We start from the raw sequence: 15,676 nt of genomic DNA on the forward strand, positions 1-15,676 counted from the left end.
GATAGCCGATAACTGACCGTTCATAGGAGTTAATGTATCCCTACTTATGCTATTGTTCTTAATATACTTATACTTTACTTCTGATGCAAATAGTTGCTTATGTCCCCATATAGCCTCCCTTCTTTCCCACTTAAGTGGCCTCCTACATCACGTATATGGGATTAGCTTGATCCCAGCTGCTTGTATTTGTCATACGTCTCCTTCGCTTTTCAGACCAGTACTTCGATATCTTTTGTCAGTTGGAGTTCTCCAGTTTTGCCAGCATTGTCCTTCTCACAGCTGGGAAATGTTTTGGCCCTGAATACCCCTATATAACTTTTAAAGGCCTCTAAATCTGCCAGACTCACTTTGTCTGCGAACAGTTTGTAGCAGTCAAATTTGCAAGTTTCTTAAGAATGCCACCAAATTATCTTTGGCCAAATTGAGAAGATTTATTTTGTATTTTGTGCCAGGCAATGTGATTTTCATGTAGCTTATTTAAAGGACACTATTAACAATTTATTTAGATTTAAAGCCAAATATACTGCATTTCCATGAGTTTTACCTGAAACGGGTAGCATATCATTAAAAATACCGATCCACTGTTTAATTCTGGTAATGTACGTGTACAATGCAAACTATAATTTCGACAACTATTCTTATTATCATTAACAAACGGACTTAATAGCTTAGCAGTTATATGTTTATTATACGTACGTACATATTGGTACCACTTTCGGGATTTTCACAAATACTCTGGGTGAATATCGAAGCTGCGGCTCCGTACTATTTGACAAATGTTCCTCCTAGTGGTTAAATGTTGAAGTGTGTTAACTGGGTCTAGACAATGAGTTCTTACAATGGTTGACTCCAAACCTGTACATTTTGGTAGGGTGTTCCGTGAAAAGTAGGAGACTTCAATCTACAAAATTACTGGTTTACTGGAACAATTACTGGATTCAGACGCTTGGATGTCAGATTCTGCAGAATTTGTTTTTGACCAATACGCATTTCAGTACCAGAGACATATACAAAAAGAAAATATTCAATTAAAACATCGCTTATAAACATCCACACATGTTCGCCAGTAAGCAAATTGTGATGTAACTGGTTCAATGTACTTTAGCATTAGGCCCGAGACGTGGGCACTTGGCATGGCTTCAAAAAGAGAAAATCGCTCTTTGCTGATTCTGGAGACAAGCAGACTGAGTAATGGTGCGCATCTGGTTCGTGAAATATACGACCAGTCCCAGGATAACGTAAAGTTTCCTCCATTGCAGCTCTCCGATTGCACGTATCTCCACAACCGGAAGAATAATATGTTTGGGAGATATGTCTGTCCTGCTTGCATTTCAGGCTAATTAGCAGAAGGATAACCACAAGAAAGAGACCGGAAGTGCAACCAAAAATGATTATTAAATACATGTTGAAATCGGTGAAATATTCGGTATTTCTCGGTAAATTACTAGACTCAGTCACTTTTTCAGTGATATTCTCCAAAACAGTAATGTGCATTGTAATCGTACTGGAGAGGCTTGGCTGTCCATTGTCCTTTACCAAGAAGAAGAGAGTTTGTGTGGTTACATCGGACTGCAAAATATTGCGCGCTGTTCTGATTTCGCCAGAATGTGGTCCAATATTAAACAACGTCGAATCGGTAGCTTTTATTAACTGATAGGAGAGACGTGCGTTCTGACCAGAATCCGCATCAGTCGCCACTATCTTAGTCACCAAGTACCCCTGGGCCGCTGAATGGGGCAGGATGTCGACAGCTGCTGATCCGCTCTGTGCTAAGGGTGAAACAATCACTGGTGCGTTGTCATTTTGATCCAGAATGATCACATTCACTGTAGCAGTGCTGCTCAGAGGGGGCACTCCAGCGTCATGAGCTTGAACACGCAGCTGGAAATGTTTAAGTTCCTCATAGTCAAAAGAGTGCAACGCGTAAATAGTGCCATTCATCGAGTTTATGCTGAGGTAACTGGAAAATGGAGAGGCCGGGTTAAGATCCTCCAGAAAGCAGTACGATACTTGGGAATTCTGATCTTTATCATAATCCTTTGCCGTTACCTCGAAAATAGAACTACCTGGAGTATTATTCTCCATCACATAGATATTGTAAGACGATGCATCAAACCGTGGGGCGTTATCATTCACGTCTGATATTAAAATCTGGATCGTTTTATTTTTTGACAGGGAAGGCGATCCTAAGTCCCGGGCTACAAAGGTTATTTTATACTCAGCGACAATTTCACAGTCTAACGGTCCACTGGTAATCAACTCATAATGGTTTTGCGATGATGCTCGAAGTCTAAAAGGGACATTCTTTGGGATGTCACAGTGAAATTTTCCATTTTCTCCAGAATCGCGATCAATAACATTGATCAAAATTATTAACGATCCCAGTGGAGCGTTTTCTGGAATTTTGCTCGTAAACGATGTCATTTTTATCTCGGGTGCGTTGTCATTCACATCAATTATCGTGATGAAAATTTTGGAGTGTCCTGTTATTGCAGGTACTCCGTCGTCCGTAGCTTGAACATTCAGGGAATAACTGGACGCTTCTTCGTAATCTAGTTCCCCTTCAACCTGAATCTCACCAGTACTGGGGTTTAAGCTGAACAATTGAAGAAGCCTTGGTGCTGTCATCTTGCTGAAAGAATATGTCAGTTTAGCATTCGGCCCTTCGTCCATATCAGTTGCCGTGATTTTCAGAGCCAATGTACCTTTGGGTGAGTTTTCCTTTAAACTGGCCTTATATAATTCGCGTTCAAATACTGGTGGATTATCGTTGACATCCACTACGCTGATGAGAATCAGAGTTGTGCCCGATCTCTGTGGGACTCCCCCATCAGTTGCCGTCAGAACAAGCTGAAAGGCTGACTGCGTCTCTCGATCCAATGGTTTCTCTAACAGCAACTCGGCATTTATAACACCGTACTCAGTTCTCTGCGTTTTTAGATTAAAGTAGTCGTTGGAGCTGAGCTTGTAACCAGCGACTGTATTTATTCCAGTGTCCGAATCTTCGGCACTCTCGAGGGGGAAGCGTACCTCGCGTGCAATATTTTCAGCTATCTGTAAGACAATGGGGTCCTCTCGGAAAGTGGGAGCATTATCATTTATGTCGAGAATCTCTACTTCCCCACGATACACGACCACGGGATTTTCGAGTATTATTTCAAAATGAATTGTACACATCGTTGCTTGTCCACAAAGAACCTCCCGATCGATTCTTTCACGAACAGACAAAATCCCGTTATCTAAATTTACCTTCATGTGTTGTCCGCCATCATCTGAGGTTAGTCGCAATTTACGATCGGACAGTTGCGGTACATTTAATCTCAAATCTTCTGCGATATTTCCAACAAAGGTCCCTCTCTCCGTTTCCTCGGGAATAGAATAGCGAATTTGTCCTAGAATCGGACTGGTTATACATCCCAGAATCGCGACAATAACGCCGCTGAACGTAATGTTGTTGAGCGCCGAATTCGCCATTATTCCTGCATTCAGTCATTCAGTTCTTTACAAACCCAAGATTCTGTTCGATTAAACAAGTTAACTTGTCTTACTGTCGAATGACTTCAGCAATCTGTCTATTTTTTAACTGCGTAAAGGGACGATGTTTCACCTTCTCCTCACGTACCCACACTGTGATCGCGCACTGCTGGTTATTCTCGTCAAATCGGATTTTTCAGTCTGGTATGTGGGAGGACTAATAGATCTGTCTCTGCGTTTGAGATTCTCATTGGTTCACAGGACACAGGCAGCCCTTTCAACAACAATAATCGACATTTCTTAAAGCTAGACTGTTCCCTTGATATTTAATTGTGTGCAACAATAAATCGACACATTAGAGAATTAATTTATTTTGCAAGATATTTCTTAGCAAGTCATGATCCAATCTTTAGATGACAGCTATTGTTAAAATGAGATACTTCACCTGTAGTGCACGCACATTTATTGCCAACAGCAAGACAGCCAATTTGTTTAACTAATTCATTATCAATACGTTATGATGAAAGAGAACCGATAAACTATCCCATCACTATCCTATAACTACAAACTATCCCATCAGCGATAAACATGGGCCTGCCAATACAATTAAAAGGAGAATGTGAAATATGTGCCATCTTCTATCACCTTCAGTCATATAAAAATTATATTGGTTATAAAGTAACAATCAAAACCATGCAGACCATTAGCAATTTTGATGCTTCCGAGTTTGAAGAACATGAACGAGCTATCTAAATGCCAAGAAATAACAATTAATGGGGTAAAAAGTTATGTCATAAGATAGAAACACTGAACGAAGGGCGAGGCTTAAATTTACACCAAGGACACATTCAAAAACTAAGATTGCATGATAATTAATGGAATGTTTTCTTCTATATCACGATCGTAATATTGGACACAGGGTAGCCGTGATTCACTCGTCTAGAAATAGTAAAGAAATATAAATTGGTTGCTCAATATTGCTCATTGTAGCTATATAATCTGCATTATTTATTAATCTTCGGAAAGCTTATTTTTCTCCGGGACTGTGGAGCAAGGCAGCATTTATTGTCAATGCGCAGCTTGGCCTTGAATTGATTAATATACAAGGCCATTCCAGGGAATTATATTCATAATATTATATTAATAACATATACAAGTTGTTGGCTCCAATGATGGTTGTGAGAAGGTAGGAGGCAATTTCATTTCTTCCGCCTCTTTCTATGTCTGCAAAGTTTGCAGTACTTCTGCAACTTATGCATGGCCATCAGCTCATACATGAAAAATTAAACTGCGTTGCGGTACAGAATTAACTCCCATATGCGCACTTCGGTGTTTGGAGGAAACTCGAAAGGAAAGAATGTGCAAACTCCTCATAGACGGCAGCAGAAATGATGACCGAACACGGTTCCCTGCCACCCGAGTCAGCAACAGTTACTGTCGCGCCACCTCGCGGATTGTAGGCGAAATTGATCAGAGGGAGTAAATCCATTGCTCTGATCGACGCGACTCCGTTATTTCATGTAATATCCTTATTCGCGCTGCAATGGAAACTATGCTGTCCCGAACTACTTAACCACAAGTGTTCTTCTTAATGTTGGTCTATGCAACTAAAAAAAGTAACAGTGCCAAACCCTTGCAAAGTCAGCTTCCTGAAATTAGATGTGGCGAACGCATACAGCCGAGCCATACACCAGAATATTCAATTCCAACCTGGTAGTAATATAGATTGAACAAAATCTTAATTTCTTCGGTCATATTTTAGAAGTCATACTCTAACAAATGTGAAGTAAGTCGGGTAATAAACTGAAAAGAAGTACCGGTCTGCTAGTTCTGTAGGGTGTAACATATCATATAGGAAAATAAGGGAACATTATGGAGACTAAGCTGCAAATGTTTCAACAAACCATAACAAATACCTCTGGTAAATTTCTTTGCCTGAATTATATTAATGAAAGAAGTGGATTTCCACAACAGGTTCTTACATTTTTGTGGTAGTCATCATTACCTCTGGACGTTGGTTCGGATTTCTGGTCATTAACTCAATTTAAATTTCACATTTAGATTTAGCCCAGAAATCTTGATCATTATTGATCAGCATACGGCTGTGATATTTCAGGCGTAAGGAATTGAGCAAAAGGAAGCATCGTTTAAGTTCTTACCTAAGCGTGGAACATTTTGCAAATACGCACGAGGAAATAAGATATTCATGTAACGCACACAAAATTCAGGAGAAACTCAGCAGGTTAGGGAAATCTATGGAGGAGAATACACTGCCGTCGTGTAGGGCCAATATCATTCATTAGGACTGGAAAGAAAGGAGCTGCAGCCAGAATAAGAATGTGGAACGTGGGGAGGAGTATAAGATGGCGGATGATAGATATGGCCAGGTAAGGTGTAGCTGGCTGTGTAGCTAAGGGGTATGAACCTGGGAAACGATAGGTGCAAGACGGAAATAGCTGCTTAAGGGATAATAGAGGAGAAGAGATTGCACAACAGAAGAAAGTGAAGGAAGAGGGGAACCAAAACGAGATGATAGGCAATCGAGGAGAAGAGAGGGTGAATGGATATAAAAATGGGGAATGAAAAACGAGGGAGGATGGGTAAGTAATTACCGGAGGTTGTACAAATCAATGTTCAGGCCATTAGGTCGGAAGCCATTCAAGCTCAATATGCACGGTTTCTCCACGATGAATGTTGCTTGATCCTGGCAGTAGAGGGCGCCATGGACAGATATATTATTATGGGAATGGGAAGTCGCATTGAAATGGCTCACCTGAAGGATATCCTACAGTTTAAGCCCGACAGAACGACAGTCCTCGACGACGTGGTCCGCGCAATCTGGGTCGGGTCTCACCGATATAGAGGAGTCAATTAAAAGATGGATACGTCGGCATTGTAACGGCAAGGTGTTGGTTCCAGATCTGCACACTCTTCCGAATTCTCGAGAGTTAACTCATTCATTACCAGACTGCGCCTGTTGCTCCTAGCATATTATGGATAAAAGTGAGTGCACTTCTACAACTATTGGTTTGATATGGATCTGAGCGTGTTTGAATTTGAACTCAATAAGTGAGAGTGAAGTCATTTTCTCTGAAAATCAAATCGGTAGTTTTGACGTCATTTCTGAAATCTCCAGTTTAACAACGAAGTTATTAAAACTGAACAATTTCAACCGGCAGTTCAGACGTGGATCTATAAAATATCAACTTAACCTCAAAATAATCTTCTATTGCACTTTAAGAATAAAGGACGCGAGCAAGCATTGGTTCACAGGACAGTTCATTTTCAAGTCTTCCCTTAGTTAGATCTCCTTCTTCAAATTATCCGACCGTCACAGCGCTTCAGACTGTACGTCCTCATTCTCAGTCTGTTCTCAGGGTAATGTCTTATTCTCTTGTCAAAACTTAAGCTATTTTGCGAGGCCACCAGTGCTAAATTGTTGCAATCATAAAGTAGTGTAGCGCACAAACATGCTCAGAAACACAGCAGGTCAGACAGCGTCTATGGAGAGGTGTAAGTAGTCGGCGTTTCGGCCCAAGGTCTTGCAGATGAATAAACGACGACTCGTCGATACTTTTCCATAGATTCTGCCTGATCTGATGAGTTCCTGCAAAATTTCGTGTGTTTCTATCGATTTTCAGAATCTGTGTGATTTCCCATTTCCCCATCTTCCTCCCGGCATCGTTTCGACCCAGCCACATAGCAGATCTTTCCACAGATCTCAATGTCCAACCGGTCCTACTTACCCTTAGTTCGTTGTCAAATGCAGGAGTTATTGACATGAATTGGCACATCGGAATCGCTGCTGACTCGGCCTCCATTTCAGTGAGAGACTGGAAAAGAATGCGATCGCTGACTTTATCGTGAAGATTACAAAGACGTGGGACAACAACTAAACACACGCACACACAAGACGCGCATACTTCGTATACGGTATATCGAAACGTGTGGTCTCGTATCAATGACAGCAGCACAAACACTTGCCTTATTCAGAAGCAGTTGATATACACAAAAGTCACACTGCCTGGCTACATTCGCGACATTCCTCTATTTTTGAACACTAAATTGGAAAGTTATTAAGACAAGGCGTTTAGGAAATGCAGACACGAGGAAATCTGCAGATGCTGGAAATTCAAACAACACACACAAAAAATGCTGGTGAACGCAACCTTCAGGAGGGTGCCGGCCCGAAATGGCGACTGTACCTCGTCGTATATCTGCTGCCTGGCCTGATGCGTTCACCAGCATTTTTTGAGTGTGTTACGTTTAGGAAATGACCTTTTAAGATTAACTCTCGACCGTAGGTTTGGATGGACTCACAGTTCCAAAATGCTTACTGTACCATACAAAAAAAAAGCCGAAAGCAGCCATGTGGTTAAGAGTTGGTATTAATCGCAGCATTCTGGTTTAGTCCCTATATTTACACTCATGAAGCACCTGTGCTAGGATGATTAAAGCCGTGCAAAACGGATAAACACCAGTCCATGTTCAATCCCTGCAACACGCACCTGTCCCTCAACAAAATGAAAATATACATTTAATCACGGTTTTCACACAACAAATGATCTATGATTTTAACATCTTGAATATGACCACCTTGAATAATGCGGCCTAAAGCCGAAGGAGGAATATTCAGATTTGGAAGTGCCGCCATCCAATGAAAGAATTGTATAGTTTGACACTTCGGAGAAGAAACATCGTGCATTACAGTTACATTCGAAGTTATAATGATTCTGCTTCCTTGGGTAATTCAATTCATACGTAGCCCAGTGAATGCACAAATAGATTTGCTCCCATTTAGTCTTCCACCAATTAATTAATTCCACTTCAAAATACTACGTTGGCATTTCGGTTTATTAGTATTGATGTGCATAACAAACATCACACTATTCCCAACACATTCCTTCAGACGATAGACAACAAAGAACCAACAAATCGTTGTTAATAATTCCAGTACAGGGATTAAATAAACGTGACGGGTGCATAATAAAAGTAGATGCAATCTGTTTATTATATCCTAGGATTAAGTTGCACTGACTGAGGGGAGGGTAAGTGTTCATTCTGTCACTCTTTGATGCAGACAACGCAATTTTATATAGTTCATATATAGTAAAATATAGAACGTAGGGATGGATGTAAAGGCATTCAAATATATTTGCATTATACTTCATGAACTCTAATGCGGAGGAAAACCTCGGTGATGTTGAGCCAGATTCAGGTAGAAGATGAGCAAAAAATGTGGATCCACAGGCTCAAATGGCCTTCTTTTTGGGTATGATCATTTATGCACACTGCACTGTGTAGTGCATTGCTGCATCACGTGTCATCAATAACACGTAACGGAAAGGCAGAATAACCTAATAATTAGGACTTACATTTACTCTTTTACTATGCTGTTACATTCATTCTGTTCTGAAATAAATTCGCCAAAAAAACAAAGCAGAATTCGTTTCGCGACTCCATAAAATTTTCGGAATTTCTTTCAATGTGCTGATAAATTACCAAGAATGCTGTCACATTCAGTTTTTTTTACATCGAACAAATCTCGACGAACAGCAAAGTAGAACCCAAATACGCGACTTGATATGGATTCTCAGAATGCTTCTCAATGTGATGCTAGATATTGAAGTACGAGATCTGGATCCATGCACTAAATTACCTTCGATTGTTGACGCAGCAGCGATAGTTTTATAGAGTGCATTCAATAACTGGCCCTGGACTTCGCTGCATGCCGAAACAACACCAATTCCGGTCGCTGGGATTACAATTAAGGGGAATTTTATTTTGACCAAATACGGTAATTCATCGCGTGTAAGTAAATATAAACAAATACGGAAGCGAGATATTTCCTTGAAGACAACGCTTACCACGATTCACACATGAATATATTTAATTTTTCACCAAATAGTCAATCATAACCTTACCCGACCATCCTAGTTTAGCCTTGAACCTGAGACGTTGGGGTGCTGCGTGGTTTCAAAAAGAGAAATTCACTCTTAGCTGATTCTGGAGACAGACACACAGAGTAATGGTGTGAATCTGTCACGCGGACCAAACGACCAGTTCCAGGATAGCGTAAAGTTTCCTCCATTGCAGGTGTTCTATTAAACGTATAGTTTGAATCAGCACAAGTGGAAGAATTATAGCCTTGGAAGGTGTTCGTATTTTGCCTGCATTTCAAGCCAATTAGTAGAAGGATAATCACAAGAAAGAGAACTGAAGTGCAACTGAAAATGATTATAAAATAAAGATTTAAATTAGTGAAGTGTTCAGAACTGCTCCAGAAGTTAGCGGCCTCGGTCACTGTTTCAGTGATATTCTCTAAAACTGTAATATTAATTGTAACCGTGCTGGAGAGGATTGGCTGTCCATTGTCCACAACCAAGATTAGGAGCGTATGCGAAGTAGCGTCCAACTCCAGAATTTTGCGCGTTGTTCTAATTTCACCTGAATCTTTCGCAATGTTAAACAAACTGGGATCGGTAGCTTTTCTCATCTGATAAGACAGCCGTGCGTTTTGCCCGGAATCCGCATCAGTTGCTATTATTTTGGTGACCAAGTAGCCAATACTCGCTGCTCGGGGCACAAATTCCACTGTTGATAATGCACGCTGTGTCGAAGGTGAAACTATTACCGGTGAGTTGTCATTTTGATCGAGGATGATAACATTCACTGTTGCAGTGCTGCTTAGCGGAGGCACACCAGCATCACAGGCTTGCACAAAGGTGCGGAAGGTTTTCAGTTGTTCATAGTCAAACGAGCGCAGTGTGTAAATTGTACCATTCATAGAGTTAATACTGAGGTAATTACTTACTAAAAAATCTTGATTAAGTTTCCCGAGGAAAGAGTAAGATACATAAGAATTCTGGCCCATATCGAGATCATTTGCAGTCACAGCGAAAACAGAGGTGCCCGGGGAATTATTCTCCGTTACATATATATTGTACGATGATAGAGCAAACCGTGGTGCGTTATCATTCACGTCTGAAATTACAACAGTGATGGTTTTATTTGTGGACAGTGAAGGTGTTGCTAAGTCTCGAAATGTTATAACTATTTTATATTCAGCCATAGTTTCACGGTCCAAAGGTCCATTAGTAATTAACTCATAATGATTATTTGATGACTTTCGAAGTGTGAAGGGGACATTCGTTAGAGTGTCACAGTGAACGCGTCCATTTTCTCCAGAATCGCGGTCAATGACGTTGATCAGCGTTACCAAAGTTCCAAGTGGAGCATTTTCCACAATTTTGCTGGTAATTGATTCAACTTTTATCTCTGGTGCGTTGTCGTTTACATCAATTACTCTGATTATCACCGTGGTGCGTCCTCCCATTGCAGGTGATCCATGGTCCAAAGCTTGGACATTCAGGGTATAACTGTTCACTCCTTCAAAATCTAGCTCTCCTTCCACCCGAATCTCCCCCGTATGAGGGTGTAAACTGAACAACTCCGGAATTCTCGGAGAAGCTAACTTGCTAAAAGAATATGTTAGCTCAGCATTCAAACCTTCGTCCAAATCAGTTGCTTTGACTGTCAGCACCAACGTACCTTGGGGGGAATTTTCCTTTATGCTTCCCTTATAAACTTCACGTTCAAATACTGGTGGGTTATCGTTGAAGTCCACCACTGTAATGAGGATTTGAGCTATACCGGATTTGTTTGGTATCCCACCATCAATCGCCGTTAGGACCTGCTGAAAAGCTGACTTCAGCTCTCTGTCTAATGGTTTTTGTAACTGCAACTCGGCATTTACAACTCCATACTCAGTTCGCTGCGATTTTATACTAAAGTATTCATTGGAACTGATTGTGTACGAAACAACTGTATTTAATCCAACATCCGGATCTTCTGCGCTCTCTAGCGGGAATTGTGCTCCAGGTGTAACCGCTTCTGATATCTCCAAGGCAATGATGCTGTCCCGGAATATGGGGGCATTATCATTTATATCAAGAATCTCCACATCCCCGCGATACACCGCCAAAGGATTTTCCAGTATTATTTCAAAAGGAATAGTGCACACACTTACTGTCCCACAAAGAACCTCCCTGTCCATTCTTTCACGAATGGACAAAATCCCATTATCTACATTTACCGTCATGTACTGTCCGCCAATATCAGAGGTTAGCCGAGCTTTTCGAGCCGTTAGTTCTGGTATATTTAAAATCAAATCTTCAGCGATATTTCCAACAAAATCTCCCATCTCCATTTCTTCGGGAATGGTATAACGAATCTGTCCGTAAATCTGACCAGTTATACATCCCAGAATCATGAAAGCAATCTTCCGGAAAGCAATGACGTTATCGAGCACCGAATTCGCCATTATTTTATTTTCAATTGTCTGCCAAATCTCGGTTTCTAGTCATTTAAAACGGAAAATTCGTCTTACCGCTAAATACTACAGTTCCAACAATATAACAATCTAATGCGTAAAGTCAACACGTTTATCTTTCTTGTCTTGCATCCACCGTGCTAACGCGCACTGCTCGCTTTCTCGTCGATTATGGTCTTTCTTTCTGGGAAGAGGGAGGGCCGATGGATCCATCTCTGCGTTTAAGCTTGTTATTGGTTCACAGCGACACAACCGGTCCTTTTCAACAACTACAACAACGTTCCTTAAAGCATGACTGGCTTCAAGTATATTTAATGGTGTACAACTATAAATTGTCTTTTGATAAATTAGCGATTCGATTTATTTAGGGAGTGATATCCTCGAAGGTAGCAATTCAGTTTTTAGCAAAAACAGTTATAGACAGAATACGTCGCTTCCGCTGCACAACCAACAAAATTTGAAACCGTATGTTTGACCCAATTCAAGCAACCACCAGCCGATCCCATTTGGACATCGCCACCTTTTAATAACAATAATTAATGAATACTTAATAAAACTTAATGAATAACCTATGAACAAGAGAGATGCCCAGACTGCACAAACAGTAATTTTTTTTTGCTGACAACAGAAGAAAAAATGACGTGCCTGTACCTAATAAAAATGTTTAGCAAAACGGTTAATAAAATATTTTTTTTTCCTTTTTGTCGTCTTGCTTTCTACAACGGCATATAATCATTTTAAGAGTCATACAGTTATGCAGCACAGTAAAAGGCTAAATCGATCAATGCCAACAAAGAAGCTACCCACATTTGTCCAGGACTTGGGACAAATCCCACAAAATCTTTCCAACCATTGCAAGATCAAGTTACCACTTCTGCTGGTAACTTACTCCAAACATAGACCACAAAACGAGTACATGCTGCTTTTGGATTATAAATTCCATCCCCAGATCACCACCTTAAATACATCCCCTCCAATGCTCGATTCCCGAATACTGGAATTCCCGAATAATGTCATAACGGGGGCGCTGGGAGCGGACCCAAATGCAAGACACAGACACGAAGCACTAGGAACAGGACTAGGAGTGTCAAGCAAGCAAGGGAGGTGGGGAAGAAACGACGCTGGACAAGACACAGGCCCTACACGAGACTAGGATACAGGGCTTGTGCAAAGGCTGGACGAGGAAACCGGGAACTGGACGAGGAACAAGGAAGCTGGAACCTGGACAACAACACCGAGCCAGAGACTGGACAGGGACCCGGAACCTGGGTCTTGACTCAGGCTCGAACTCCGGATCTGGCGAGGACAAGACGTGACAAGGAAACAGGACTGGAGGTGGTGGCAGGACGTAGAACTCCTGGGCAGAACGCGGGACCAGAACTGGATGAGGACACGAAGTTAGGACTTGGACTTGGGAGACTGGAACACAGAGCCTTGGTCTTGGGAGACAGGAACGCAGAACACAGAATCTTGGTAATCTTGGGAGACAGGAACGCAGAACACAGAGCCTTGGTAATCTTGGGAGACAGGAAGCCAGAGCCTTGGTCGAGGGGGACAGGAACACAGAGCCTTGGTCTTGAGGAACAGGAACGCAGAGCCTTGGCCGTGAGAGAACAGGAATATGCAACACAGAGCCGGGACCCCTGATTGCGAACATGACTTGGGGCCGGGGTTCTACACAGAGTCAGGACCGAGCCTAGGGAGCAGGATGCAGGGCTGGGACTTATGCAGAGGACTCTGATAGACAGATCTCCACTCAAGGTAGCGTAAACGGCCGGACCTACCTGGCAAAGGCGTGGACACAGAGACGGAACCGAACACAAGTTAGCGGCAAACGGCCGGACTACCTAGCGAAGGCGTGGACATAGAGGCAGTTCCAAACAACGAAAGACAGTTCCTCATCTAGATACAGCAAGGCCCCAATCTTGCCCTGGCGGTTGAACCTGACCGCGTTACAGGCGAGGACACAAGCGGAGGTAGCAGGCGAGAATTCAGGCGATGGTAACAGGCGAGGCTTCTGGTGAAGGTAGCAGGCGATGCTTTAGAAGGAAGGGGAAGGGGAGGGCAGTGTGCAGCCACTGAAGCTGAACCCAGGCGCTGTTTATGTAGCCAGCTCAAAATGAGAATCATGTGCCTCAATCAAGGCACACAACAGGACAAAGCAAAACCGGAAAACCAGAAATACGGATCGATGGACCGGACCGTGAAGCGGAATGTGGACTTCAAGGACCCGGCATGACAGTACACCCCCGCCCCCACCTCCCCCCAGCCACCTATGGGAGCCTCCTGGCGACCAAACAGGCTCTACAGGACTACAGACGACACTGGTGGGTGGGGGTGGGTGTATTCAACAGGTGGGAACCCAGGATGGCAAGAATAAAACGACGGTGTCAGTGTCGCTGAGTCTATGCTTAGCTGGACTGTTCTGTCATATCGGGGTCTTTGGGACCGGACCTAAATGCAAGACACAGACACTGAAATACTAGGAACAGGACTAGGTGTGTCAAGAAAGCAAGGGAAGTTGGGAGGAAACAACGCTGGACAAGACACAGGTCCTAGACGAGACTGGGATACAGGGAGCTTGGGCAAGGACTAGACTGGGAAAGCGGAACCTGGAGGAGAAAGAAGGAAGGTGGAACCTGGGCTAGAGACTGGACAGGGACCCGGAACCTTGAACTTGACTCGGGCTCAGACTCCGGATCTAGGCGAGGACAAGACGTGGCAAGGCAACAGGACCAGAAGTGACGGCAGACGCTGGAATCCTGGGCAGGATGCGGGACCAGAACTGGATGAGAACACGAAGCTGAGACTTGGACTTGCAATCTTGCGTGACAGGAACGCAGAACACTGAGCCTTGGCAATCTTGGAGTCAGGAACGCAGAACACAGAGACCTGGTAATCTTGGGAGATAGGAACCCAGAGCCTTGGACGAGGGACAAAGGAACGCAGAGCCTTGGTCGGGAGAGAACAGGAACATGGAACACAGAGCCGGGACCCGTGCTTGGGAACAGGACGTGGGGCCGGGGCTCTACAAAGAGCCAGGACCGCTCCGAGGGAGCAGGACGTAGGGCTGGGACTCAGGCACTGATAATGATCACCAGTTGAAATCAGCTGCTCTCAGAATATGAAGGGTGCACAAATGTTCTGCAGCAGCAATTACTTTGGTGGGGATCATGTTATTTTTTTTATATTACAATTTAACAAAACGTGCAAATGGAAGTAATTTCTCGGAGCACAAATTATTTTGTTACCGTTTGTGAAAAATCCAATTACTATTCAAAATAGAGCAGTTTTATTCTAGGCAGGGATAAAGGAAAGCTGGGATCTCTATTTACATGCAAGCGTTAGCCCAAAGAGCTGTCTATATTAAAGACTTTACTTAGTGATCCTGCATTTTGACAACCGCTCACAATGTTACCACATTTGCCAAATTTCCTTGCAGCTTCAAGAGCAGAATTTTTGTCCGCATTCTCAAAGTACACGCTTCAACGCACCATGGATGTTTTCTGCTTCATCGGGAAATATCACATCGATGTGATGTCCGATTACAGAGCTTTTGAACGGGATTTTGCAGACCGACCAGCCTTGCAGAGTACTATGTTATCATAATGTGTGAGCGCTCCTCCTGCCCTTGCATGAAGAATAGACTTGCTGCTGCTGACTTGAATCGGGCAACTATTCTGCTGTAAGGACGATGGCTTCCAGTTCTTCTGGGCCGTGGGGAGCAACATAATCTTTCTTATGTCAGCAATTCTACAAAGAAGGGAAACAACAATTGGGCCCGCCAACACATATTAATACTCGAATGCCTGGCGTTCATAGCGATAGCCCATAACACTTAGAATGTGGAAGAGTATAGCACAGAAGCAG

At 42.7% G+C, this 15,676-nt stretch overlaps 1 protein-coding gene across 1 annotated transcript in view; it reads right to left on the reverse strand.

The window, feature by feature from the left end:
- Positions 1–584: 584 nt before the first annotated feature.
- The window catches only part of LOC134349875 (uncharacterized), a 102,553-nt gene continuing 87,461 nt past the window's right edge, over positions 585–15,676 (reverse strand). Inside the window, exons 4-6 of the mRNA XM_063054840.1 lie at positions 14,560–14,758; positions 9,418–11,832; positions 585–3,479 (exon numbers count right to left, since the gene is read on the reverse strand). Of these exons, the coding sequence (XP_062910910.1) occupies positions 1,108–3,479; positions 9,418–11,832; positions 14,560–14,758 (4,986 nt within the window). The 3' untranslated portion in view covers positions 585–1,107. The remainder of the gene's footprint in view (positions 3,480–9,417; positions 11,833–14,559; positions 14,759–15,676) is intronic.

Source organism: Mobula hypostoma, chromosome 7, assembly GCF_963921235.1.
Source record: "Mobula hypostoma chromosome 7, sMobHyp1.1, whole genome shotgun sequence".
NCBI lineage: Eukaryota > Metazoa > Chordata > Chondrichthyes > Myliobatiformes > Myliobatidae > Mobula > Mobula hypostoma.